The 27,468-nt window shown below is 42.4% G+C and overlaps 2 protein-coding genes across 3 annotated transcripts; both read right to left on the reverse strand.

The window, feature by feature from the left end:
- Positions 1 to 93: 93 nt before the first annotated feature.
- Positions 94 to 15,235, reverse strand: si:dkeyp-77h1.4 (uncharacterized). 2 transcript variants are annotated; one of them, XM_056380233.1, is made up of 11 exons: positions 14,973 to 15,235; positions 10,093 to 10,149; positions 9,707 to 9,727; positions 9,302 to 9,577; positions 7,472 to 7,592; positions 7,151 to 7,326; positions 6,735 to 6,883; positions 6,069 to 6,216; positions 5,630 to 5,811; positions 5,435 to 5,527; positions 94 to 4,636 (listed from the first exon to the last, which is right to left on the reverse strand). In XM_056380233.1, the coding sequence occupies exons 2-11, from the start codon at positions 10,136 to 10,138 to the stop codon at positions 3,947 to 3,949; spliced, it is 1,902 nt and encodes a 633-aa protein (XP_056236208.1). In that variant the 5' UTR covers positions 10,139 to 10,149; positions 14,973 to 15,235; the 3' UTR covers positions 94 to 3,946. The 2 variants fall into 2 exon arrangements, with proteins under 2 accessions (XP_056236208.1, XP_056236209.1); XM_056380234.1 differs by having other exon boundaries at positions 14,969 to 15,235.
- A 916-nt stretch (positions 15,236 to 16,151) lies between these two features.
- Positions 16,152 to 27,067, reverse strand: mdc1 (mediator of DNA damage checkpoint 1). The gene is made up of 12 exons (XM_056380507.1): positions 27,005 to 27,067; positions 26,173 to 26,329; positions 25,505 to 26,086; positions 25,338 to 25,416; positions 23,965 to 25,220; positions 23,831 to 23,881; positions 20,220 to 23,728; positions 19,567 to 19,704; positions 18,661 to 18,843; positions 18,435 to 18,560; positions 17,719 to 17,829; positions 16,152 to 17,581 (listed from the first exon to the last, which is right to left on the reverse strand). Exons 2-12 carry the CDS (start codon positions 26,303 to 26,305, stop codon positions 17,378 to 17,380), a joined length of 6,372 nt encoding a protein of 2,123 aa, XP_056236482.1. The 5' UTR covers positions 26,306 to 26,329; positions 27,005 to 27,067; the 3' UTR covers positions 16,152 to 17,377.
- Between the last annotated feature and the right edge of the window lie 401 nt (positions 27,068 to 27,468).

The following is a 27,468-nucleotide window of genomic DNA, read 5'->3' on the forward strand; positions in this document are numbered from 1 at the left end:
GATAAGTGACTGAGATGGCGACAGCTGAGACTACACAGTCCTTCTGTGAGTTTGTTCCTCAGAGTAGGAAAACAAACACAACAGCACAACAAATGTCATAATCTTTTGTTTATTCTTAGTATTCCTTTAGACATGAAATAAAGAAAAAAAAATCATTTTCTTTACAAAACATCTGTGTGAAGTGTTGTGCAAAAAGGGAGTACAGAGAGAACATGAGGAACGTCACACCACACCCAGGCCAGCACAGCAGAAGTAAACAGAGAGGATCGGGGCAGAGAGAACTCACATAGTGCAAGTAGTGCCAGTGGTATTAACAGTAGTGGTTTCTATTAGTGGGTTATCAGAGGTGGACATGAAACCAGAATCCCTCTGGTACCTGTTAGATATAATAACTGCAATTCCACTAGAATGAGCCTTCTCTGAGATACTCATAATGTGTAAACCAAAGGCTCGCCCTACCCACTAATGCACTCTCCGCCTCTCTCACTTCCCTACTCACTGTGTGAGTGGCTTGGTATTACAATCACTGACAATATTCAGTAGTGGTGGTACAAGGAAATGCTGTTTTGGCAGTCTCTCATCAGGTGCTTATCACAACACAACCCTCAGGGCTACTCACACAAAGCTTTGTCATTCATCTGCTGCCATCAAGAATTCCCTCACATACTCTGAACTGCGCTACAGACTTGATTGATGCAATGGAAAACACCCTCGCTCACAAATGAAGCACACTCAGCATTCTTTATGCTACACATAATCACCCGGGAAACCTCAAAGTCAGACTTTCCCTGTCACTTTTAACGTTCTCATACAATACGTCATACATCTCCTACACATTATCATATCATCGCTTTGTTCAGTCAGGTGTGCTAACAGCTTCTACATCTGTGAATACCCTACTTATTAAGAAAAAGGTGCCATTAGAAGTGTCGGCTAATGACAGAGTACAGACCGACTATCCAATACACATTTTAGGCACTAAAACAAAGACGAGAATCATTCAAATATCTCAAAGTTACAATATTGTTTACAATATTTTTTGTGGTTTTAAACACATTCACACTCATGACTTCAACACAGCACTTGTTTTGTTCACATTGCAACACGATTTAAGCAGGCACATGGATACCTTACTCACAACGGATGGAAAAGCTCACATGAAGGAACAGTGGTTGCATTCTGTACAAACGGTGCACACACACACACACTTAGTCTTAAATCAATCACACTCATACACACGTGCATCATGGGCACACACACTTAAAACACATAGATCCCCAGCGCACAATGATGGCAACATTAAAACATCACTCCTCTGGTCACACACACACACACACACACACACACACACACACACACACACACACACACAGAAACAACTGTAGGACAATAAAAGCTTGTTGTTCAGAACATGTCGTGGGCATGCTGCAGTCAATGCTTTAAGTGGCATAGGTTAAACATTTTAATACAACATGTAAGTACTGTGAGAGATACTGTAAGATGTGAGTATCATCAGGTTGGAATGGCAACAATAGCAGATAATTGATCTAAAAAGATCTAGTATAGTCTTGATGGATTTTTACAATATTTTGTTCTTAAATTAGTTCAACACGTTAGTGAAAATTAGTGTAAATAGTATATAGTATGTGTATATATTCTATATTCTGGATTTAAGGTTGGTGAGAAATTTAAATTAGTTTTCTTTTTTTATTATTAAGTATAATACAACAACCGTACTATACACTAAAAACATTCAGTCTTAACGGGGTTAAACTGGCGTACACATGCAATATTTACAAGGCTGGAGTGTGTGTGTCTGGTTTGTTTATCTGTGTGTGATGTTCTGTATGTCTGCATAAAGACCATTTTCAGTATTGCCAAAATAGGTGTGTGGTTCCTTCGCAGGTCCAGGCTGGAAATTAGGCATATCCACTGTGTTTCATTATCTAAGCCTTAGATTACCTTTGTTCAATTTCAATACATGTGACCTGAAAGTCTGATGCTGTTTGTCCATCTATCATCGAGGCACCTTGATTTTTATTATTATTACTAATTTTTTTGTAGTTTTACTTTATTTATTATATTGGTTTCAGTATCAAATCTTATGGCTTGACATATCTCCGATATCAATTTACTTATAAGAAAAATGTATTAGTCAGGAAAGCTACCAAGAAAAGGCCAGTTGGTTGTTGATCAATCTACTTACAATTTTTCAACATCTCACTGATTGATTGAACTATCATGGCTGTCTTATTGTGCTTTTCTCAAAAGTCCAAAATGCTTCTTGTTGATTTCAGTGCATCAAACCTGGACTGTCACTGTTTTTTTTTCAGTGGTCAGTTAAAACATGAGGTAGAGACATGCATTTTGTCACATGAAAACTGTATCTGCACACCTCCTCTTTACCACACAAGTTTAAACTAAGTTTCATTTGTGTTCACTGAACATCCGCAAACCTGCAAACTCACATAGACCAGCTCTGGACAGACAATGTTGTGGTAATGATAAAGGCCTCGTAGGACTATTTTGGAGACATTAAAGATGCTTGGCATAAATGTTTCTACTTTTTCCAAATATTAACAGGCCAAAAAACACAGGAACTACTCTCTGTCATTGTTAGCAAAACCACATATTCTGGACTTAATATCTATTTTGAACTAAGTGAACAAGCAAGTAGTTTAAAATGATGCCCAGAGAGCAAGGTAAGGAAAGAATGGAAAAGGTTCATGGAAGGAATGATAGACAAAAAAAAACTTGACAAAGACAAGGAAGGGAGCAAGAAAGGATAATGAAAGAAAAAGAAAACAGAGAAACGAGTAAACACTTTCTAACTATTTGAACTTACCAAACACTTTCATTCAGTATTTCACCTTTGGAAAGCCCAACGTACAGTGGGAACATGGTGGTCCCGTTAAGTGCCTGGAGTTTCTGCCGGCATGAGCTTCCTATTATAATTGAAGAGTAATGGAATTTTGTAGAGCCACTGGAAAAAATCCAGATCAAAGACAGTAAAATGGTTGATCCGGACTTGAGGGATCCATCTGCAAAATGCATTTTAATCATCTGAGATATCCACTAGGGGTCTGAATCTCAATCTTACAGACTATAAATAGTTGGGTTAGTATTATTAGTATATTTTCATGTGTGGATAAAACTATGCAAAATTCATCTTTTTGCTATATGTGATGGCGTATTGCAGATGTTTCTGAGGCCACACGACTGGCACAAGCATATAACATCCACATTTCAGCTATGTACAAAATGCCAAACAACAGGTTGTGGTTTGTGTAATCAAAAGGGCTTTGATTTCTGTTTTGATTATGTCCAATCAAAAGAATGTCATCACATATTTTAGTAGGTTTGAGACGACAGTGGCTGAAAAGTGCATGCATTTTGTTTTATTCACATGCTGATAGAAGAACAAGCATCATTATGGGAAAGGGTGGTTAGTTGAAGTAAAATAAAAGGAAAGGAAAAAGGAAAGTAAAAAGGAATTCTAGTTTGTATTTGTATTAATAAAATCTTGTAAACCTTTCTGGGTACCTCATTATGTTAGAAAAGACCTTATATATGGGGTTAACAGTTATGTTGTAAACTCTGCAGAGGATTTCATTCGAAGTCTGGCAGTTTTACTGTGGAGTTACCCAATGAAATAAAAAAACACCAGCACGGTGTGTACAGCTAAAATGTTTAACAATCAACGAGCCGCATTTGTTATGTGAAGTTTTTCTGAATCAGAAAGTCTGAAAGGTTATGTTAGTGATAGACAAGTGAGATACCATTATCAAAGTAATACTGTGTTCAGGCATTAGACATGTTAAACCAAAGCCCTCGCCCCAGTTTCAGTGGTTTCTTCAACATTTGGTAGGGGGTGTTCGATTGTCTACAGTGGTGGGAGATGGAGAAGATCTGTGGGGCTTCCCTTGTGTTTTTGCAGGGGCAGTTCTCAGGTGGTGGTTGAATCCTCAGCCACAGTGCCATCTTTGCTGGCCTCTAATACGGCATCACCAGATTTCAGCTCCACCTCAGGGGTTTTAGGTGGGGCTGCTTTGGGACCCGTGCCTCCGATAACATCAGCGTGATCTGGGCTTGGTTTGGAATCCGGGCCTGGATCAGGTGTACCGTTGGTGATAGGCTCTGGTGTGGTCGCTTTCGGGGGCTCAGGTGTAGGAGTTAGGGCGCTCTTACTTTCAGGTGTGGGGGCTTTAGGAGAAGCTCGTTTCGGCTCTGGGCTTGGGCTGGGTGCAGGCTTTGGATCAGCTGGACTCAGACGAGCCTTGGGCTCAGGGCTTGGGGCCAGGCTAAGCTTAATTTCTTCTGGTTTGGGCACATCCAACTTTACTTCCACGGGCTGATCAGGGGTTTTCTTGGTCTCAGGTGTTGGGCTGGCTTTCGTTTCAGTGACTGGACTGGGCTTAATTTCCATAGCTGGTGGAGTGCTTGGCTTGGCCTCAGCAGCAGATGGTGGACTTGGTTTGATTTCAGGAGCAACAGAGATGCTTACAGCCTCGGAGTCGGGGATTTGATCAGGGGCATCTGTGTCAGTGTCCAGTGGGAGGGCGGTGTTAAAGCCAACACCAGAGTCACTGGTCTCTAGGTTACCAATTCCAACCTCTTTAGAGGAAACCTCCAGACCCTGAGTTCAGACAGAGAACAAGGCAAATTCCAGTCATTTGTATAGCAGCTATGTAGAACAAGGCAATCCAAAGTGCTTTACAGAAGACATACAACAGATAGACAAGATATAAGAGATATACAAGGCAATATAAAAGGAACATATCAACAGGATTTTAAAAAGATGAAAAAATATAAGATCATAATAAGCTAAAATTGGATAAAACGGGGGAATAAAGGTCACAGCACAGCTACAGAACAGTGCAAGATATGAAGGAATTGACCCAAATATAATTTAATAAAAGGCAGCGGCAAACAGAAAAGTTTTCAGCCCTAAATTAAAAGAACTGAGAGTTGGAGCAGACCTCAGGTTTTCTGGGAGTTTGCTCCAGATTAGTCTCACATAGTCAGACCCATCTCCACAGCACTCTAGCCCCAGGTGCATAATGACTGAATGCTGCTTCTCTGTGTTTAGTTTTGACTTTGCGGACAGTAAGCGGAGCTGTCCCAGAAGATCTGAGATGTCTGCACGGTTCGTAACATAGCAACAGATCAGGGATGTATTTTGGCCCTAAAGCATTTAATGCTTTATAAGCCAATAGTAATACTATAAAATCAACTGTTTGTCATACAGGAAGCCACTGCAAAGATCTGAGACCTGGACTGATGTGATCCTCTTTCTTGTTCTTAGAGAGGACTCTAGCAGCAGCATTCTGAATAAGCTGCAGCTGTCTGAACGCAGAACACAGCATACACAGGGAGACATTATTAAAACCTCTCAAAGATGCAGTTTTAAGAGAGATATATCACATATCCTTACTTTAATGTCCACCTCAGTGCTCTGAGATTTCTCTGTATTGTCAGCCTGGGAATGCTTGGATTCCTCACTCAGTTTGGTGATGTTCTTCACCACCTGTGAAGACGCACAAAGAAACAGTCATTCACTATATCAGGATACACATCAGCAGCAGCAGAAGCAGCAGCACATTGTCAGTTGTATATTTGTCTCTCCAACCTGTCTGAAGGCCTCTCCCTCGTCCTCTTTACCAGCGTTCTGGGCAATCTTCTCCAGGGCAGCAGCCCTCTTGGCCCTCTTCTTCACTTTGATCAGACAGGACAGCAGGCAAACCAGCAGAAGGAAAACCAGCAGGCCCAACAGGGCAATGATGGCCACATACAGTGACTCCAGCTTGTAGGCTGCATGGATGCATAGCGGGAAAGGGGAGAAAAGAAGAAGAAGAGTGGGAGAGGAAATAATTCAGCTGACCTTTCATTGACGTGTTGAAATTCCGATACAAGAATACAGATGACAAAAGAAAGGGAATCATCTTTAAATTTAGCATTTTAATCAATCATTTTGGCTCTACTATTTCTTGACAGCAGCTTTTATCAGCTATCACAGAAATATAAAACCGCCTTTTATCCCATTTTTCAACCATTCCTCCCCTCCTTACGTTGTACTCCCAGGTGGACGCTGGACACAGTGAATCCCAGCATGTCAGTAATTTTGAACTGGCCTGCATCTGCACCCTTGACCTGATCTAGAAAAACAAATGAACCCTCCAGAGACAGACGGCCCTCGAGACGCAGATCCTCTTGAGCCTAGAATGTAAAGACAGACGTGTGCAAAGAGAAAAGAGCATAAACACCACCCGTAACAATTGTTAAAAGGCTTTGACTGGTACTAATATGACTTGAAGTGATACTGAGTTCAATTTCCATTAGCTGCTTTTGTCAGCTATAAAACAGCAAATGTACTTAATCGTCTTAAACATTCTCATTTAATAAATGGCAGCTTGTGTGTTAATATTAACTATATGTTCTTATACAAAAGCACATAATTGTATATTTTATAATATATATGCAGTATGAATTTTTTATATACATATATTTTCTTGGAATCAGGGGTTATAAATAACCAACAATAGAAATGACAGGCAAACAGAGCAAAGAGGACTACCGATATAAATGACATGCAACCTACAGTAATATCACCCACCTTTGTTGTATTGGTGATTTATTGTTTAAAAAAAATAAATCATTTTTACTATCTCTAAAATACAGGAAACAACTAATCACAACAGGGGTGGGACTAAAGATAAACGAGAGGCTGCAGTTACACTTGTAAATTCTCCCTTGTCCAGCAGCAGACGGGGTGGGGTGTCAGGGGCATAATCAGGGGTGTAGTAGAGTTGGACCAAGGAGCTGTTGAGTATCAGGTTGATCTTGAGTCTTTTACCGTACGGCAGGGTCACAAAGTTTTGGTGCTCTGAGACACAGAAAGACGGAGGGGAAGGGAGGATGGAGAATAAATATATCACAGCTCTGTTTACAGCACCATTAGATCATCTAAAATGCATTAGCCTGCTAGAGCCCATTAACATTTGGGTCTTTAAAAAGCCATTATTGCAAACAAGAAGAGCATGATAACCAGAACTACAACAACAACAAGACCCTGATGGGAGTTGCTGGTCATTTAAAACAGGTCAAGCATGAGAGAAGAAAGTATATCATCCGTCTTCATTTGTCCTCTCACCCTTGACGTTGAGACACTCTTTCCTTTGGATAACACCTTCGGCATCCCTGACAGTGTAGCTACCCTCATCTGCACCCATGACAGCACTGAGGGTGACGTGGCGCTCGTTGACGCTGATACGACCCAGGTAGCCCTCCCTGGACAACCCTGTACTGGTCAGCAGCACCAGAGCTGGTCTGCAGGAGAGAAAGTCAAAGAGGATGAACTTTTTTCAACCTTTCCTGGTAATTCTGAGACAGGCTGTCTCAGTGCATGTACATCATGGTGGGAAAATGTCATTACAGATTCTCCTGGATTAAAATATCAGAGTAATTTTGTTACCTAGATGTCTGGTTGGCCTCCACAGCACTGGGCCTGTACTCCAGGGTGATGGGAGGAGTCACCCCCAACAGCGGAATATGGTAGTTGTCTCCATATTTAATGATCTGTTCATTGGAACAATCTAGAAGGTGAAAGGGGGGTGGTAAACATTTTGCTCTTGAGTAAAAAGAAGCCACAATATTAATTACAGTAGACAGGAAATAGCCTGACATGTAAGGGGTGAAAAGAGAGAGTTTATTCGCTTCAGGTGAAGGAAGAAAAGATAGCAGAAGGACGAGGGAACAGGGAATGGCTTCAAAGATGTGGCGAAATGGGGACAGATTGCAGGGAAACAAAGGAGCACTGATCCAAAAATATCAGGCTAGCTGCAATGAAAGGGTAGGGGTACAAACCAAACAGAGGGAAAGACAGTAAAGACTAGATAAAGGCAGGAAAGCAGCAGGGGGGGTGGGGGGGCGTGGGGGGGCGTGGAGAGGGGAGTGGGTTGGTGGTTAAAGAGCTGCTTAATTACTGCCTGGCAGTTCTGGCATGCTCTCACACCCTGAGAACAGACACACACACACACACACACACACACACACACACACACACACACACACAGATCTCCATCACCCCATAACACATTACTCCTTCCATATGGCACATCTTCCACATATTGCTACACTACAGTCACCTTTATCCACGCTGGGTTTGAGCCCACAAACTGGGCAGGGTTTGAGTCATTCCCTCCTCCTTTCACATTTGTGTTTGTGTTTGTGTGTGCATGTGTGTGTCTAATCTTATCGCTAGTCAGAGTACAGAGTCAACACTGCTACAACTTGTAACACTCTCAGGACGAGCAGGATGTGTAACTGTGATGTTTATTTGGCTGCTGACTCCATGATTTAAGCAGAAGAAATGACACTGCACTGACTCTGATTCCAGATCAGATATAAGAGGCCTATTCTTCATCCTGGAGTTGTAGCTACAATGTCATCCAGTGGTGGAGGAACTATTCAGATCCTTTACTTAGGAAAAAGTAAATATTCCATTACAAGCATGTAAAGTATTTCTTTATTAGTGCAAGTACAAAAATGTATTCATGTAATGTAATGTTTGTAGTATTCAGCACAGAAAATTGGCCTCTCCAGTCTTACAGAATTCAATTTATCACTGGATTAATGACCTTTAGGCAATTAAACAATTAGGTGATGGACAATAACAATTGTGATGATTAAATAATTGTTTATTCATTCATTTTTCAAACAAAAATGCCCAAAATTCACAGATTATGGGTACAGTTTTTTACAGACCTTTGGGTTTTGGACTTCTGCTCGGATACAAAGCAAGAAATGTGAAGATGTCAGCTCTCAAAATTGTGATGGGGATTTTCAAAATTATTCATGTTCTATAAACTAAACAATTAGTCAATTAATCATGAAAATAGTAGGTATATTATTCAATGATGAAAGTAGCCCTATCACTGATTGTCTTGGCGGAAGTTTTAGATTACTTTGATGTAATAATTTAGAATATATAAAATAAAAAAAGGCCTTTACAAATATTTTGGATCTAAAATGTTTTTTCTGGTCTGTATCGTATTGAAAGTGCAATTTATAGTTGTATCATTGGATTATGTCACTATTAGATTCATAGTTTATTATGGGGTTGTAAATTCAGGGTTGTAAATTATCCATTTAGTATCACAGATGAGGTAATCCAAAAGGAACTGGCACTTATATGAATCTGAATCTTATGACTTTGAGTCTATTGTAGTTCCGCTTCTACCTGTGAGAGTGTAATAAGTCAGTTGAGGCACTTCATTATCATTCCTAAGGTGTCTTCCAGTACCTCGGACTATAAGGGTGATGCGTCTGACGTCCTCTGGCTTCTCTGGATTCTTCACCATGTACACGCCCTCGTCTCCCTCACCCACAGCGTCTACAATGAGGTGGCTGAGGTGGCGGTTGAGTTTGGTCCGATTGTTGACCACGAGACCGCCCTGCATCAGGACCACATCAGGCGCCCTCGGAGCAGACCTGTTGCGAAACGTGACCTCCAACATGAGCGAGGGCAGCAGGATGTGAAAGTCCTCCCCATGGAACAAGGTCATGGAGTCGTCATCGACTGGATTATACGATGGACAAAGGAAGGAGGAAGCATTGACAAACACATAAGAGGAAGAGAAAAGCTTATAGTACCGCTGATGAGTGATTAACTCAGAGTTATATGTGAAGAACTGCACAAAAGTCTTACCTTTCACAGGGGCAGAAAGAGCTGTGGACGAAGATGAAAGAAAATACAAATGAAAAGTGATATCAGTAAGATTTAGCAGCTAAACTGAAGTACAGTGTCTGAGTCCTTTTCTTCTCCATTAAAATAAATCTTTGTTGCTGTTTTTCAATCTACAGTGATTTTTCTCACACTTTCTTCTGGATACTAAATATACTGTTTATTAGACAAATGGAGTGTCCCAGCGCCATCAAAATGATCTTAAACTATTAAAGAAAATAATGCTACCTAATAAATAATACAGGTTTAGCATAACAAGGTAAAAACAGTAAGCACTGACGCTGGTGGAATAAGACACAATTTCCATATTTCCCAATCTCTATAAGAGGGAACTTTTTTTTTTGACATACCTACGGTGACCAGGAAGCTGAGTGTGATCACACTGATGGTCCCCATCCTGCCTGATTCTATTGTTTTTGGAGAGAAAAAAATAAAGCTGTATGTGTTCGTAGACAATCAACATAGCAGGCAAAATTAATATTTTGCTATGGTAGTTGTAGGCCTGTATTCATATTTAGACAGTTTAGCTCTAGAAATGGCTTGGACACCATGCAAACCCATTAAGATCTGAAATGAAGTGACTACTGCTATTAGCTGGAACACTAGCTGAAATGCAATAACAATGTTTTGGGCCCAATTCTAGATTCATATCACCCCTCCAAAACCAAATAAATTGTCCCTTGAGACAAGACTGATTCATGCACCAAATCTAATGAAACCCTGCTCATTATTTGGGAGATGTCCAGCTGACACACACAAACACGCACGCACACACACAAACACACACACACACGCACACACACACACACACACGCCATTAGATAGACAATAAATTGACACATTATTCTCAATATTCTCCTTCAGTAATGTCACAGTCAATGATCTAAGGTGTAAAATGTCCCTCACAGTATAAACCTCCTGCTGCAAAGATTCAAGAAGTACATGAATCTCTTTAACATCCTTTCTCTGTCGCTAAAATCACTATAGAATCCTATGAAGAGAACAGCGAGTATGCTGATATGATCCATGTCTATTATGGATCTTCTCAGCCGTAAAAAATACGCTGTTGCTTGAAAAGAAAAAAGTCATTGCTCCGGTGAGCTTCAAACAGGAAACTTCCAGAGTGGGAAAAGAAACAGGGCAAACGTTATTTCCACAAAAACCCGTGAAGGTTCCCGTGAAGGATCCTGACTAATTGCAGCTCTGAGGAGATATTGATGATGTGAACGGCTTTCCTCTGTGCTGAGACATCAGAGGCAACACATCAAGGGCTTGGAGCAAAAGACACCTTCCCGTGGTTTTCATTTTAAAAGCCCAGGAGGGGATCAGAAGGAAACACCTGCAGTGCTCAGAGCAGACAGAACGACATCTATGTGGCATGCAGCCAAGGTTACCTATACGCCAGAAAGGGATCCTTACAAAGTGAGAGTATGCACATCCACCTCATAATAATTGTATGAATGTTTCATTATTTAAGCAGTGTCTTTTAACAGCGTCTTTGAGGTCAGCGTTGGCTTTTCTCTCTGTCTTTCTTTCATTTTTATCCTTTAAGGTGTACTGAGAATGCAGTCAGGCTATTTAATCACACTAAAAATTTAAAGAAAAAAATCTCCCTACAGAGACTATCTGCAGACAATCTTGCTGTCCCTGTAAATTCAATCTATCAGCCATTACCTAGAGGTTATTATTGGACTTCGGACATAAAAAAACAGCCTGTGGCACAACCTTTGTTGAGAAAGCCAGTGACAGTGCCATTATAACTTAATAGCATACCTGAGCTCAATTTAAAATGAGGGCCACGAGTAGATTTATGGGTCAAAGTTAGCGTTGTTTAAAGGCCATACCAACAGCTATTTATGTCTTAAAGAGGCCCTTCTCTTTTTAAGTGTATGTGCATGTTCACCGGGGGCCACCTGGCTTTGGATCACTGTCAAGGATTGTCTATTGATTATGTGCCTGAATTTAAACACAGAATAATTCTTGACTGACAGGATCATTCAAATCGTGGTGATTACTGAGTAATGACCTGGCTGCTGAGTTTCCAACAGGAAATGTCCTGTACGAGAACATCTTTTCCTCCAGACCTTGTGACGGTTTCAGAGAGGGATCACGATTAAAAGCAACACAGAGGGGATTACGATGATCTGAACTTCTCTCTGCTACACTGAGGCATCTGAGGTAACACATCAAGAGTTTGTGCAAAAGAGGTTTTGCTGCGGTTTTCATTTACAAAGCCCAGGAAGGGACTGGGAGGGAACACCTGCAGTGCACACAGTCACACTTTGCAGGACCTAATAAACACGCAGTAAAGATTAAAGTGTCTCATGGTAACACAGCAGACATCATAACACATCCAAATTGCTGCCGCAAATGATGCAGCATTAAGACATCTTCACGCTGTGTATAAATTATGTGCTGGCGTTCTACATGTCTGCCACTTGTCTGTCTTTGTGTTTGTGTTGTTCTTTATTGTTGAATTAGGGTAATTAACATTTCACTGTGGCGTTATCTGACAATCAGAGCTGCTCTTTCACAGAAGGCCTCATACAGCCCTCTGCACTGTGTCTGCCACATCCTCACACCACACTCTGGGCAAAAAGCCTAAAAGCCCACTGATTTTATTGTATCTGAAACAAAATATGGAACAAAACTGCGTCACACAGAACAGTGTCTCTTGGCAAACAAATCCTTAGTGTCCTTTGCTACAGTCATCTGTATGACTCAAATTACACTGTAATTTTATTTCTGTAGCCCCCATCTTTGTTTCGGGAATTCTTGTCAGGGTTTGAACCTTTCTTTGAGGCTGCAGCATCATAACTTCCAGCAAAAAAAAAAGAAAAAGACTTGACCCCCAGCAGCTGTCAGCATTTAATTAATACAGCAATTGCACACGTGACATTGGTTGGCTCTAGTGAAAGAGAGAAGTGAACCACGTCCATCTGTTTGTGCCAGCAGTAGCCCTCACAGGAGTCACCAAGGCCAATCTGGTGTTTCTATGGTGACTTTGGACTTCTAAAAATCCAAAGTCTTCTCCTTTGTTTCTGTTTGATTTTGAGTATTTGAGGCCAAAATGAACACTACAAGGTCTGCCCCAGTGAGCACAAACATGCAGGCACATGAAAACACATGCAATAAGCTGAATCATTAGCTTATTCATGCACTTGTCCTTTGGGCTGTAAACCATGGTCACAGGAAAATATGCCATCTGCTACCTTCCCCTGACTTGCTCTCCCTTCACTTAGCTTCTTTCAGTCTTAATTTCGACCTCTCTTCCCTCTTTGCTTTTTCTCCCATTCTCTCACTTCTCCTGTCAACATTCTCACATCTTCCAGTGTTACTTTCTACCATCGTCACATCCTTGTCCACTTCTGCTGCCTTCCTCAACTTTCTATGCTTCTGTTTGACAGCTCCGCATCATCTCTCATTTTCTTTCCCCCTACATTTTGTCTTCTCAGTATGACTCCTCTCAACCCGAACCCCCCACATCGCTCTGTATCTCTGGGCATCTCTCATATCTCTTCCCCTTTTTCTTTGCATTTCTCTCTGAATCAAGCTCTCTCTCTCTCTCTTCATCACGTCTCTTTCATCCTCTCCTCCTCCTTATCTTATATAATCCAAGCCTGTGCATCCCACTCTGAAATCAAAGCCTGTGTCTGTGTTCCTTCAAACTCCTGCTTACTGGAAGGACAGACTGGTCTTTGTCCGCGGGCTTTAAAGAGGCGGAAATGCCTTCAATGACTGCAGATGTGGGGACCCTACAAAGCTACCACTGTGGCCTCATCATTTCTCCTTCTCTTTTCTTTGGACAAGTGATGAGGAGAAATGAGTCTACATGAGGGAAAGTCGCCCTCATGATGTTGAGGCTTGCCAGACGTGAGCTAAGACGCTTATTCACACACACACACACATGCACATACTGTACTCTCTTCTCGACATTTATAAATTATGAGGCATCAAAAAGGAAAAAACTGCTGCTGCACCAAGAGACACACACATGAAAGTGGCTGGATGTTTACTTAAGGTGCACCACTATCTTCAAGCAAGTATGGGGGTCTCCCTTAGCTAAAAAGGGGGGCATTCAAAATTCAAAAACTTCACATTTTCGACCCTGATGATCCCAACGATACTGGCCTCTGCATCACTACAACTCATCTCATGTCTCAGATCAGCACAGCAGAGAGAGATGATGCAGGGAAAAGGCTCAAACAAGCGGAAAATCTTGTCTAGACAAAATCCAAATGTATAATTTGTAAAGTTTGTCCTAGAGAAGAAGCCTCCAGCAGGCTGGCCTGCACTGAACTAATGGATAAGACAGGCTTCCACCATATTGCTTGCACCTGTCAGATTCGTGAAAATCAGTGTACATGAGGGAGGAGTGGGGAGGGGGTAGAGGAGCTACGTGCAGTATTGACAAACACACAAGAAGAGGTGATGAGAGCACAGAGGAAACGGATTTGGTTTATGGTAAAGATAATTATGCAGACAAGACTGGATGTGCTGATGAGAGCACCATTGCTCTCATGTGTGTAGGGCCTTCCCGCAGCTCCGGTCACAGTCTATGAGCAGCACACTGCAGGCAGAGGCGACACAGCCAGAAAGGCTTTAGGCTGGAGCATCCTCCTAGATAATGGAAGCTATTAAGCTTTTAAGTGTTAAGTGTTAAGAACATACAAACTATTGGACAACATCAACTTCCTTTACGCAGCCTTTGGTGATGATAAAATGAGATATGGTAGTTATATATGTAATTTTTCTATGGTGATTAGTAATTATAATACTTCATTTTTTCACATTTTGATTTAATGACCAGCTTACCTGTCTTTATTAAAGCTGTCTACATACACATTAGGCTCTAATGAACAAATGGCATCATCTTGCATCCTGCAAAATAAATCTGCATGATATTTCTGACCACTTGAATCCCACCAAGAGGCTGGGGAATAAGTGAAACTAAGCTAAAATATTCAATAAAGGCGCGGCTGGCTGCATCCCAGACAGTAAACGGGATGGACATATTTTCACACCTTTCTTCGCGGGCAGTATGATGTCCAGCTGGTGATGAATCTCACAGCTCTTAAGTCTTATCAGTCACCTCCGGGCCGGGATAGCCGGTAAGCGCATCAACCAAAAAACTGCAGAATTTAACCCGTCACGCACCAGTCAAAATTAGGACGCTCATCCGCACATGCATGTTAGGAAAAGAAAATGCACCGTTGAGCATCTCACCTACCTTTTCGTTCGCCGGTCGGAGCTGCGGTGCAGTCTGCGGAGATGTGGGGATTCTTTCAGAGGTGAAAATCTGTGCGAACGTCGCCTGTTTGCTCCCTCGTCGTCTCCCTCCCGTTCAACCTCGCCCCCCTCAAGAGCAGCACTTCACGACTCGGGCTCAACATTTAGAAGATCTTCAGAATATGTCGGGCTCTGCTCACACTCGGAGCCACTCGACTCATGTCGGGAAACACCGGCCGCCCTTCGCCCCACGAAAGACACCTATGGTCATCTGACAGCGAGGAGGGAGTTTATTAAACAGATGATGCTGATGCAGCACAAAGGCGTTCATCCATAAACGAATTAAGTTCAGACGTTATTTAAAGTGGATGAAATTGTGTTCAGAACTATTTTTTTCAAACGACATGGATGCCTTGATACATTTTCTCCATTATTTTCCATAAAATAAAAGCGTTTTATTGGTCGTTTCGCTTGCGGAAAAAATGATTTAGCCAACTAGATGCCAGAAATAGAAAATCCAGTTTTCTCTTCCATTATCAGGGGGAACAAACCCAACATCCTGCTTTTTCACTCTTCAATCTAAAAATACAATTAGTTGAGATGTGTTGAAAAGTCTCTGATTACCATTTTCCCATTCAAGTGGATGGTAGCTTATAATAATAATAATAATAATAATAATAATAATAACTTGGATTTTTATGGAGCCTTTCAAGGTACCCAAGGCCGCTTTACAGGGAAAGAAAAACAAAATAGGAGATGAGGCAGCTGGAGGCCATAGGCCTCGGTGAACAGGTGGGTTTTCAGCAGTTTTATTTTTGACCTGTCAGGTCTCAAGAGACACAGACTGTGACACCAAAGTCCTGAGTTTCCACTCAGTGAAGTAATGTTTTCTGTTTTGAGCTTAAAGCTTCATTCTTTACCTCGGAAACAGTGGTTTGCGATTTAAATAAAACTCAACACAAGGTCTCCTTACTTGATGTTTTCCAGTGTTCTCAGTCAAATCTTGTGGCCTTCCTCAACTGAGCAACTTCATCAGCGAAAAAAAGGGCAAGATTTGGCTGAAAGATAAGGGAAAACTGATATAAGTGGATCTTGTGTTGTGATTTTTTTCCTTTAATAATGATGCATATATAAATATAATAAAATATACAAAAATATCCACAAAAGGAAATACACGTGGTTAAAGGTAATAGAAAATATTTAATGTTTTCATTGACAGACATTGACAGATTTCATGATTTGGTGCAAATACAAACTTGATGTTAAGATATTAACTAGTTAACAGTTCTACAAATTACAAGCTAATGAGTCTGTCTTTAAAACACCACTGATGCAGCATGAAGAAAACTCAAATGTCAGTTCTGTATCTTGTTTTTTTTTTTTTTTTTTTTAAACCATACAATAACAACATACCTTCAAGGCTGTATGCTAAGAAGGAGGCAAGGAGAAACATCATAAGATATTGATGTAGTAGCAGCATCAGCATTCAGGTGCCTGTATTGTGTCTCATCCCTGAACGTAATAGGATTGGATGAAGCCTTAATGGAGTAGGTGGTGGTGGTTAATGGAGACAGAGAAACAACAGATACACTGGTAGGTTCATGATTACCGTGGTATAAAAAGGCACTAAGCACTTCTTATCAGGAAAGGAAACAAGCTTTTTTCTCCATCTACTGGCCAGCGTACATGATGGATTTCTAAACAGACCCTGTGGGTTCCAAGGTTCCACCGACCAAACATGATTTACAAAACTCCCTCTTCATGGTTGGTTAGCTGCCAAAAAGGCTGATTGAGTTTAAGCACTTAACAAACAGAGAGGCAGCAGTTTAGCAGTGTTAATTCCTTCTCTGGTTGTTGTTGTGTAAAGGGAGGGGTGGAGCACACAGGAGGAGGAGAGGGGAGAGTGACAAGGACAGTTAATGGGTAATTATTTAAACACCCTGCGTAGCAGCCACATCGTCTTTAGCTTTCGTAATTCTAAAAACTACATCTTTCCCACATGTACAAGGCAAAAGGTAAGACTGTAAGAAAAGAGTCGATTTTTGAAACATAAAAATTAGAGACATGTCTCCCTTTGGTAAGCTTCCTAAATTTTGTTTCTTACATTAGTCTCTTGCAAATCAGGAAGTTGTACGTACAAAATAAGTTTCTTTGAACATTTGACGCTAACGCATGCTTCAATGCTGACAATACATGTACAAAATGTCTCTACATTTAATTGAATATGCAACTTTTGCTGCATTTGGCAAATACATTCTTCAAGTCTTTTATACAAACAAACAGCTGACTCACTAGTAAGTCTATCAGTCTCTGATTTGATCCTACAAATTATAAATGTGTACACACTAGTGCATATTTCCTGTAACTTCATCACTGCGTGTATATTTAAAGTATACCCTGTTGATGCTATGTCCTCTTCCTGCCCCTCCCTTTGCCTCCTGTGAGCTGTAGATTAGTTACAGGGGCAGGGAGAGTGTGGCTTTGAAAGTCAACTTTCTGCTGAAGGATTCCTGTGAGAATGAACTCAGCAGTGACGACTGGGAGAGATGCAGCGACAGCGGGGCCACACAGCGACCAGTCCTCCTCGCAGGAAATCACTACAGTCTGAGGCTGAAAGAGACAGCGAGGTGACGGAAAATAAGAGGTGATTACGTTTCAGATTTAGATTTAAGGTGGAATAATGAGACGAATAATGATTAAATGTTAATTTACTTCACGTGAAACACTGAGAATGGAGAAACTGGTACCTTGGGAGAAGAGGGCATCTTAGGTAGAAAGGTAGCTCCACTGCAGGAGATTATGTCTTTCATTTGAACTGGCTCTGGTTTCACTGACTTCGTAACATGGATCTCATATCCCTAAGAGAGGAGATATGATTTCTCTCCATTTTTATTTAATCTCTGCAAGAACACCTCAGGAAATCAATACAAGACTCTTGAGAATAGATTTTGATATAACATATGTATACTGTTCCCTAATTGTAGCCGGTATCAGCATAATTTATGATATCAATTTGGCAGCTTTGATGAAATAGTGCAGGGTAGCAAGACTTTGTAACAGAAATGGTAACATTACTGTCTGCTTACTTATGTCAAGTGCCCATAAAATATAACCAGTACATTAACAGTAAATGTCAAATTACTTCCCACAAAGCCACAGCATAATGGTAAACAATCCACACTGTGCTCTTGTGAAGACGTGAGAGCTTTCAACAACAAAAGACACTGAGCTAAAAGCTAATCTTGTAGATAAAGGATGAAGGTCTTCTGATCTGTTACAGGCGGAGGAGGATTCTCACAATAACATTTCTGCATTCCCACCATGACTCAATATTGCTAAGTATTCCAATATTACCCACCACCCTTGTGCCTTCCGCCATGCGAAATACCACGCTGACACACTGTCAACCTCTCACTCTCAATATATAAGCAAAGAAATGAATAGGATGAGTGAGTTAGAGTACCTGCAAGAGAGGCTGACTGCTGGCAATCCTAAGAGACTCCTGCAGGCGGAAACCGAACTTCTTCTCTTGCTCTGGATCCTTCACAACATAAGCATTAGGAGACAGGAAGCTCCCAGCTTTGCCACTCTGAAACACCAGGAGAGGAGAGCGTCTGCTTGAGTATGTCTCCATAAGTGTGTGTACTATTTGTGTATACAGTTTACTTCAACATCAAAGTGCTTTTAACCTTTTCCAGCCAGTGTGTGGTGACAATGGGGATTCCTTTGGCCACCGCACACAGGAACTTGACAGTCCTGCGCACTTTATCAGTCACCAGGCAGTTCATGTCTGCTACACCTTTAGCAATGCTGCCTCGTAAACGAGCAAGCACTCTCTCCCCGGTTTCATCCACCACGCCTGTGAACAGCACCTGAGAGAATGACAGACCCAGACACCTCGGGTTGTTGTAAATCATCTCACCTTATTTGTCAGATTGACAGAACAAAATAAGAGATTTTGGAGATGGGGCCACTGAAACAAATCTGATTCTAGTCCCTGTAACTTTAGCAAAGCACATCTTTGCCGTGCATTTCACCATGTATCACTGTGTCATTCGCTGTACCTGATTCAAATTATATTATCACTCCTCACAAATAACAAGACAGATTGCTTGGAGGAAAACTGAGCAGTTACTTGGTTCAAAACAACCATTCTTGCTTGCACAAACAAACTAAAAAGAGATAAACTGCTCTATACATCCTCTGTGTGAATGTGATACTTTGGGAAAAACACTACTAGTTGAGCAGATTAATACCAATCCCATGTTGGTCCATTACATATGAAGCTAGAGCCAGGAGGCGATTAGCCTCACCTAGCATAAACCCCAGGAGGGGAAACAATCCTTAGAATTTTTGTCACAAGAGAGCCAGGTTCGCTGCTTCCTCCTGCCTCCAATATCTATGCTAAGCTAGGCTGATTGTAGCCTGGCTCTAGCTAGATACATACAGATATGAGAGTGGTATCAATCTTCTTATTTAATTTTATTCTTTCACACTATTTATCATTATGGTCAAATATTCCTCTTGTGCATAATTTGTATGACAAAAATGCCCACAGGTTTACAAAAACACACACACAGATAAACAAACAAGACCTTGTAGGCCTGGCTCGCAGCTTGCTGTCGACCACTAGCTGCAGGGGAAGCAGTGGAGGAGCGAGGAGTCTTTGCCACAGGAGAGGAGTTCGCAGGAGCCTGTCGCTTCCGGGATGCACTGGTGGTTGGAGTCTGGGGCTGTTAAATGAGAGAGGAAGAGGGGTGGGGGAGGTTGTGTGTTTTGGGGGAGTACCAAAATAGTGCAAGAAGGAAGACAGACAGGGTAAAGCATGAAATACACAAGGAGAAAGATGAGGAGAGGAGGAGTAAAGAAAGCAAACATGATAAAACATAAGCGTAGGAAATGACTGTGACCACTAAGCCACTTAATTCATTAGTGTATTAATGGCGAAGCAGTTCAAACTACTCCTGTTGCTAATAGAGTGGGAGAGACCTAGACAGTCCCTGATGTTGACTGCAGTACATTATGTTGGCTGGAAAGGCTGACTCAGAGAGAGAAATGCACCAGGGCCTCTGGTCAAGGTAAAAGCTTTCCTTTTCAAGGACAGATGTTCCTGGACACTAATTATACACTACTCAGCTTTCCATTTTGTGTGATTTATGTTTCAGCCTTGAAGTATTTCAGTCAAAACAACAACTTCTAAGACCTTAAAATTTCACAAGCATGTTTAAAAGTGAAGAAATTAAGTCACCTCTGGCGCCTCCACTTTTGCATCCCGTGTCATGGAACTGACAGATGTTCCACTTTCTTCATGCTCCTCTTTCTTTTTTTTCTGGGCTGCAGATGGTCGACCTCTGCCTCTCTTCTCAACAATATCCTTCTCCATTTCCTCACTCTCTTCTTTCACCTCCACTCCAAGAGGAGATTCTTTTGCATTCTTCTTGGCTTGAGCAGTGGATGCTCTTCCTCTCCTCTTGGCTTGGACAGGGTTTTCTTCTTTTGATTCATCTTTCCCTTCTTCTTCTGTTGCCTCTGTTGTCTGGTATTTCTCCTTCCCTTTTGAGATTTTGGAGCTACTGCCAGAATCCCCCTCTGTATTTTCCTGCAACTCTCTTTTCCTTCCTTTTCTTTTGTCTTTAGTCTCTCCCACATTACTGACTGCAGGAGCAACTGGTGCCTCTGCAGTTTCACTCTTTACTGCTTTTTGGCCTCTGCCCCTGGCATTCCTTTTAGGCAGAGGTGATTCCTCACTGCCAACACCTTCCCTCTGATTTGGCTGATCTTCCTCATCTGCAGCAGTGGAATCAGAGACATTTGCATTGGCTCGGCGCTGCCCCCTTGTGGTACTGGCCTGCTGAGAGTCTGCCTTCTCTTGATCATCTTCCTGAGGAGCCACATTAGAGGATCCCTCAGTTTTCCTGCTCTTCCTGCCTCTGGCTGCAGGTTTGGGAGCTGAATTCTGATCACTCTGACTATTGACAGGAGGGATGGAGTCGGGCTCGGGCTCAGGCTCTGTTTTCCTCTGTCTTTCTCGCTGCCTGCTTCCTCTCCCTCTGTTTTGAGAGGTCACACAGTAGCTAGAAATATCAGAGTTGAGAGAATTGGTGGAGTTAGACCTTGAAAGGACTCCCTGAGGAAAAGCATCATTATTGCCCTGCTCTGTTGTCCCTGCAGCCACTGTCCTCCTCCTACTGCTACCTCTGGCGATGGTTACCTGGGGTGGTTCACTGGTCCTTTTTTTCCCTCTGCCTCGACCTCTCCCCCTGCCCTCCTGGGTGTTTACACTCGCAGCAGATCTCTCGGAGCTGACCGAGTTGGAAGAGTTGGAGCGAGATCTGGTTCTCCTTGCTGGGACATCATCATTGGTTAATATGGTTGAGTCTTGTTCTGGCTCTGTTGTAGGGGCAGCCATTGTTCTTGTAGCTGCTCTCCGGCCTCTTGTGGGCACTCTCCTGTTTACTTCGTCCATGTTTCCTTGTTGCTCTTTTAATTGTTTTTCTTTAGTCTCTTTTTCTTTCTCCAGCCTTTCTCTTTCTTCCTTTTCTTTTGCTTCCCTCTCCATTCTTTCTCTTTCTTCCTTTTCTTTTGCTTCCCTCTCCATTCTTTCTCTTTCTTCCTTTTCTTTTGCTTCCCTCTCCAGTCTTGCTTGGTGTTCTTGTTCCTTCCTCTCCCTCTCAAGTCTCTCTTCTAGTTCCTTCTTTACTTTCTCTAGCCTTTCTCTTTCTTTCCTTTCTTTTGCTTCCCTCTCCAGTCTCTCTCTTTCTTCCTTTTCTTTTGCTTCCCTCTCCAGTGTTGCTTGGCGTTCTTGTTCCTTCCTCTCCCTCTCAAGTCTCTCTTCTAGTTCCTTCTTTACTTTCTCCAGTCTTTCCTTTTCTTCCTGTTCCTTTCTTTCCTTTTCTATTCTCTCTTTCTCCTCTCTGTCCAATTTCTCCTTCTCTTCTCTTTCTGCCTTTTCATGTTCCAATCTCTCCATTTCTTCACGCTCCTTTCTTTCCTTCTCCAGTTTTTTGTCTTTTTCTTTCTGTAACCGATCATAGCTTTCCTTTTCTTCTTGTTCCTTTCTCTCTTTCTCTGCTCTCTCCTGTTCAAGTCTTATCCTTGCTGTATTTTCAGCCAGCAATCTATCTTGTTCTTCCTTTTCCTTTCTTTCCATTTTTTCACTCTTGTGATGTGTGAGGTTTGCAACATCTCCCTCTTCTCCCGATCCCTCTTCTTGTTTCTCCTTTATTGGGCTGCTATTTTTAGCACGTTCACTTCCTTCCGTTTCACACTGTTCTCCCTCTTCCTCATAATGTTTCTGCTGCCTCATGGATTTTTTCCCTCGAGCCCTCCTAGCCTGCTCTCCCTCCTCCTCTTCCTCACTCTCGTCCTCATCAGGGTTGGATTTTCCTCTCCTTCCTCTAGTAGTTGTCAAAGCTTTATTCTTCCCTCTTGTCCGTCTCTTTGGAGGTTCAGAACACACTGCCTGCTCCTCCTCCTCTCTTAATCCTGCCATTGTCCCCCTTTTATTTCTAACATTGACTCCACTGGTTCCAACTTCAGATTGTCTCCCCCTTCGTCTCTCAGGTTGTACACTAGTTTGTGTTTCCAAGGGCTGGGTTTCAACAGTAGAGACCTCAGAAATTGTGAGCGGTTGTGTCTGCTCTTCTTCAAGTTGCAGCGCCTTTGCTTTTCTTTTTCGTGGCACTAGAATTGAGTCCTCTTCGTCACTTTGCTCACCTTCACATGCACCCATGGGCTGAGTCTCAGCAACACCAATGTGCATGGGCTGGGTTTCGGTAACAGAGACTTCAGAACTAGAGAGGGGCTGTGCCTCCTCTTCAAGCTGCAGTGGCTTTGCTCTTCTTCCTCGAAAAATTGGAATTGAGTCCCCATCATCAGTGTCCTCATTTTCACTTGTAGCCATGGGCTGAGTTTCAGCAAAACCAATGTGCATGGGCTGGGTTTCAACAATTGATAAATCAGAACTAATGAGGGGCTGTGTCTGCTCTTCCAGCTGCAGTGGCTTTGCTGTTCTTGTTCCTGGACTTTGAATTGAGTCTTCATCATCACTACCCTCATCGTCACATGCACTCATCGGCTGAGTTTCTGCTGTACATAAAAGTTCACCACGGGGTCTCTGCTGAGGTTGAGCCGCCTCCTCATGAGGTACAGGAGGTGTACAGGAGGTGGGAAATCCGAAAGGCTGAGTCTCAGCGGTAGCAGTTATGTTTTTTCTCTCATCGTCATCTGTTTCACTCTCTGAATCACTGTGGCATTCTGAGGTATATACCTGTGTTGCTTCTAGAGCCAAATCAACCTGACCTTCTTTGTCAGACATTACTGAACATCTGGCAGGCTCCTCATTCTTTCCATAGGGCTGTGTGGCCTCCAGATTTAGATCATTCTCTGCAGAGGTTCTGTCTGCAGTGGAGATGGCTGCATATGCTTGGGTGTCTTCCATATTCACATTCCGATCCACAGAGACAAAAGCCTGGGTGCTCTCCATGGCCAAAGCTTGGGCCTGACACTGCAGGTGGCTGCTGTCAGACAACCCCAGCTGAAAAGACCCTTCTCTGCTGGATTGTTCATCATTTTCATAAGAAGGTTCAAGGCCAAAAGCTTGGGTGGGGTCCATGGTATGGTCTTCTGGAGGGTTGCTCTGGCAATCTCGGGTCTGAAGAATGAAGGACTGCGTCTCGGCCACAAGAAAGTCTTCATCTTCCTGGCTGTCCGAGCAGGAGGACAATCCTACAGGTCCTACAACAGGGGCTACTGCACCTGGGAGACCAGATGACAAAATATAAATATACAAGCCAGTAATATACTCAATGTTTGTCAAAGTCATGTGCTATTCAAATATATTAAAAGTAATTTACTGACCTCTAAATGGAACTGAAGAGGGACTCAGGAAAGCCTGAGTTTCATCACAGATTAATCAGTGATGAAAATAATCATTAGTTGCAGCATAAATTCATTCCACTCAGTACTCATTTGAAAATTGATAGATTAATTACCTGATAAGCGTACAGGGGTAGAGCAATTCTGCAGAAGAGGAACCAGCAACCCAGGTGTTTTCTCTCTGCATAGGCTGGGGATCTGGCCCCCGTCTGCCTCCTGGTCCTCCACATCTGTATCACTGTCCACTCTAAGGTCCTGTGGATTGGCCGTATCCCCAGCAGGGGGCGTGCTGGATCCAACCACATCTGTGTTTGCATTAGAATCTGACTCAAAGGCTTCTGATGTGGTCCCGGGAGTGACTGACAAGGTTGTGATTACAACAGGTATAACTAGAGGTGAATTGTCATCCACATCTGTGTCACTGTCAGACAGAATATCAGCGCCTCCATCTGCAGTGGTGCATGATTCTGTTGCAGCAGACACCACCACGGGTTCACTGAGGGCAAGGACAGGGATTGCCTCTTCATCTGTGTCACTGTCTAGATGTAGGCTATGAGGAGCAGCGGGGGAAGATTCAGGCCCTGTTGGCTTTATATCTAATCTAGTGGGAGTTTCTTCCATCTTAGAGGTTGGTTTATTCGTTCCATTTTCCCTGTCTTCTTCCTCATCAACATCTGTGTCACTGTCTAAGTTAATATCTTTCGGCTGCATTAAAGAAGCAGTGTCAGCTGTGTGTGCTCTCTGAAATGACATGGGTTTTGCTTCTGTGGCAGCATCTGACACAGCAGCATCGTCATCCACATCAGTGTCACTGTCCACAGTGACTCCCTCAGGCTGAATAAATGAATTAACATGAGGAGGTTTGGTTTTGTCATCAGAGGAGGGCACAGTTTTAGGAGCTTTGTCTATGATATCTTCATCCTCGTCAACATCTGTATCACTGTCCATGTGAAACTGGACTGTGTTTGGTGGCTGATTGACTTGATTTGTGTTCAAGGTTACAGAACCCACAGATGCCACCCCTTCCTCCTCTCCCTCCATATCAGTGTCACTGTCCATGTTAAATGCAGGGATGGAATCTGTGGAGACTGCTGCTGTAGACACAGGCAATTCATCTTCCCCCATGAGACTTGCACTGCTTTCCTGTTTCACTGGCAGGTGTGGTCCACTTTTCTCAGACTTTCCTTCTGGTGCTGCTCTTTCTTCCTCCCTTCCTCCCTCCTCTTCACTGTCATGCACAATTGCAAGTGCCTTTTTTTCTTCCAGCAGCTGTCCCCCCACATCTACTTCTGTCTCCTCCTTGCTAAAGCTGACATGTCTGTGAGGTCTATTTTTAGTGGAGGAGGATGGTGTGATGGGACTTTCATCCTCACTGTAAAACAGAGGAAAACAAGATGACAAGCATTATAATTCAGAAATGACAAAGGGATAAATTGTATAGAAGCATATATTTATGAGTATACATAAAAAAAAGCTGTTGCTAATTTACCTTTCAGGGACGATTTTGTTTGTGGGACTCAAGAATGTGGAGAAAGTGGGACTAGATTTATGAGACTCAGAATCAGACACTGTAAAAGACAATAAAGATGGGCGTGTAAAATATCAGATACAAAAAACAGAGATTCATTTCGATACATATTTACTTAATTTGTATACCTAGAGCATTGCGCCTTCTGTCTCCTCCTCCCCCTCTTTCTCCATCTGAGTCTGAATCAGATTCTGGGACTAGGGTGCCCTGTGGCTGGGTTGGAGTTTTTTCAAAGGACAGGCAACTGGCTCTGACAGGAGTCTTCAGTGATGACACCCCAGCTTTTGTGCCGCTGTTGACACATTTCCTGCTGTCTGTACTTTTGTCACCTCCCTTCCCACCCAAGGCATCTGGCAACCTGGATTTTACTCCTGAATTTCTGCTCACAGGAGTCCTCGGGCCCAGTTGCGAAGAGTCTACAGCACAGCTGACATACTGACATGGGATGTCCGCCACCACCAAACTGTCACCATCACTGAGGGCGTAGCGCACGTTAGGAGTCAGCTTTAAGCGGCCTTTGCGGGTTCCATTCATGCTTCCAAGGTCCCAAACCAAAGCCTCTATATCCACTTCACTGTGACAACCTCTTCTATGGTAGACAGAGATGCAGATGGTGGCATGCTGCTTGGATACTGAAGGTGCTAACAAGGGCAGGGTGCAGGTGTTGGGGTCACGGCCCAGCACATTGGCTCCCAAAAACAGGGGCAAATCTGGGTAACAGAGAACATCCATTGTAAGCAACAGTTGATAAATTACCAAACCGAAGTTGTTATAAGAACAGCAGTAAGCCACTCACCTGCCTCAGGGATGTGTGCATTTTTTAAGATGCACAGTTTAGCTAATGGTCGCTCCCTCTTATTTTCCTCCTCCTCTTCATTTTCTTCATCTGTCTCCAAGATTGAGTCACTGATTAACTGAGTAGCATCCATCCCTCACGCAGGACAGGATGACTGCTGTGCACAGATAAATGTCTGTAACGTTAACATGTAATTCCACCAATGCAAACGTGAACGTTAGAAACGTTAGCAGGTTTACCAATAGCTATCACTAGGCAACTCCACGAAGCTAACGTTAGCCGAGAAGCTAACTAATGATGATCTCTAACATAGCTATGGTCTTAACATCCTGAACTGTTCAGTGATACTTCTCTGTTCTTTTCTTGCTAACATCCAGTTTGTAGCAGTGATGCAAACAGTGTTAAAATGATATAACTTTTATCAACATGCTTGAACATTTCTCTGTAATTCACATCAATTCACGACAATCTGACTTCCGGCCAGTATAAAAACAAAACAACGGAAAAGTTAGTTTGGATACTTTAAACGTCATTAAAATGTCATGACAAACCTAACTACTCTTTGTATAATTAGGGCTTTATTGTGATTGAGAAAAATTCACCAAATTTAAACAATATTTGGTTAGTTTCAAAAAATAACAGCCCTAATAAACTAACATGAAAACTATGGAGGAAGTTAACGCGATTGAACGAGCAGCTTGACCGTAATTCACCAAGCAACATGGCAAAATGGTTCAAATGAGCTCGTGTTCTCATTTGCAGCGTGGGTGCATTACATTTTGTCCACTTATGAAATCGTCTATTAAGGAAAAGGTTGTACTCTGATACCCACCTTCACACGCCTGGAAATACGCACTGGAGATAAACAAAATTGTACATGCATATCCTGGAAAACCTTTACAACGCCCACAAGAGGCGTTTCAACCGCGAGCGATTGGATAGTATAACTGTCACTCAGACTGACATCTGTTGCCATTGGATGTTTAGACCACAGTGTTATTTAAGACGTCTCTGATTGGACCAAAAATGTGAGACGCGTCATTGTTCATCCATTTATTTTCGCGCCGTACCCAACCCTCTTACCTCAAAGAGACGATGGTGGATTGAGTGGAACCAGTTCACATTTGTCTAAGCCATTGACTAAACTGATCCAGCTGTCTCTATAACTTGTACAGGTTTGTGTTATAATTGTAGATAGTTCAATAAAAGAATAACAATAAAGGCCAATATTAACATATCATGTCATAAAGTGGCATTGCAAGTATCTGTTTTTCTTGCCAAGGCCCCTTATAAGTT

The sequence above is a fragment of the Seriola aureovittata genome, chromosome 7, assembly GCF_021018895.1.
Source record: "Seriola aureovittata isolate HTS-2021-v1 ecotype China chromosome 7, ASM2101889v1, whole genome shotgun sequence".
Lineage (NCBI taxonomy): Eukaryota > Metazoa > Chordata > Actinopteri > Carangiformes > Carangidae > Seriola > Seriola aureovittata.

Bases quoted from the DNA above. Each gene is read 5' to 3' on its own strand.
- si:dkeyp-77h1.4 (XM_056380233.1), bottom strand. From the start codon at position 10,138: ATGGGGACCATCAGTGTGATCACACTCAGCTTCCTGGTCACCGTAG. The intron at 7,593-9,301 runs GTACTGGAAGAC...TTCACCTTCTAG, and splicing joins CATCACCCTTATAGTCCGAG to ATTGTTCCAATGAACAGATC. The intron at 6,884-7,150 runs GTGAGAGGACAA...TCTGTGTCTCAG, and splicing joins AGAGTGTCTCAACGTCAAGG to AGCACCAAAACTTTGTGACC.
- mdc1 (XM_056380507.1), bottom strand. From the start codon at position 26,305: ATGGATGCTACTCAGTTAATCAGTGACTCAATCTTGGAGACAGATGAA. The intron at 23,729-23,830 runs GTCAGTAAATTA...CTGGTCTCCCAG, and splicing joins CTCTTCAGTTCCATTTAGAG to GTGCAGTAGCCCCTGTTGTA. The intron at 19,705-20,219 runs GTGACTTAATTT...CTCATTTAACAG, and splicing joins CAAAAGTGGAGGCGCCAGAG to CCCCAGACTCCAACCACCAG.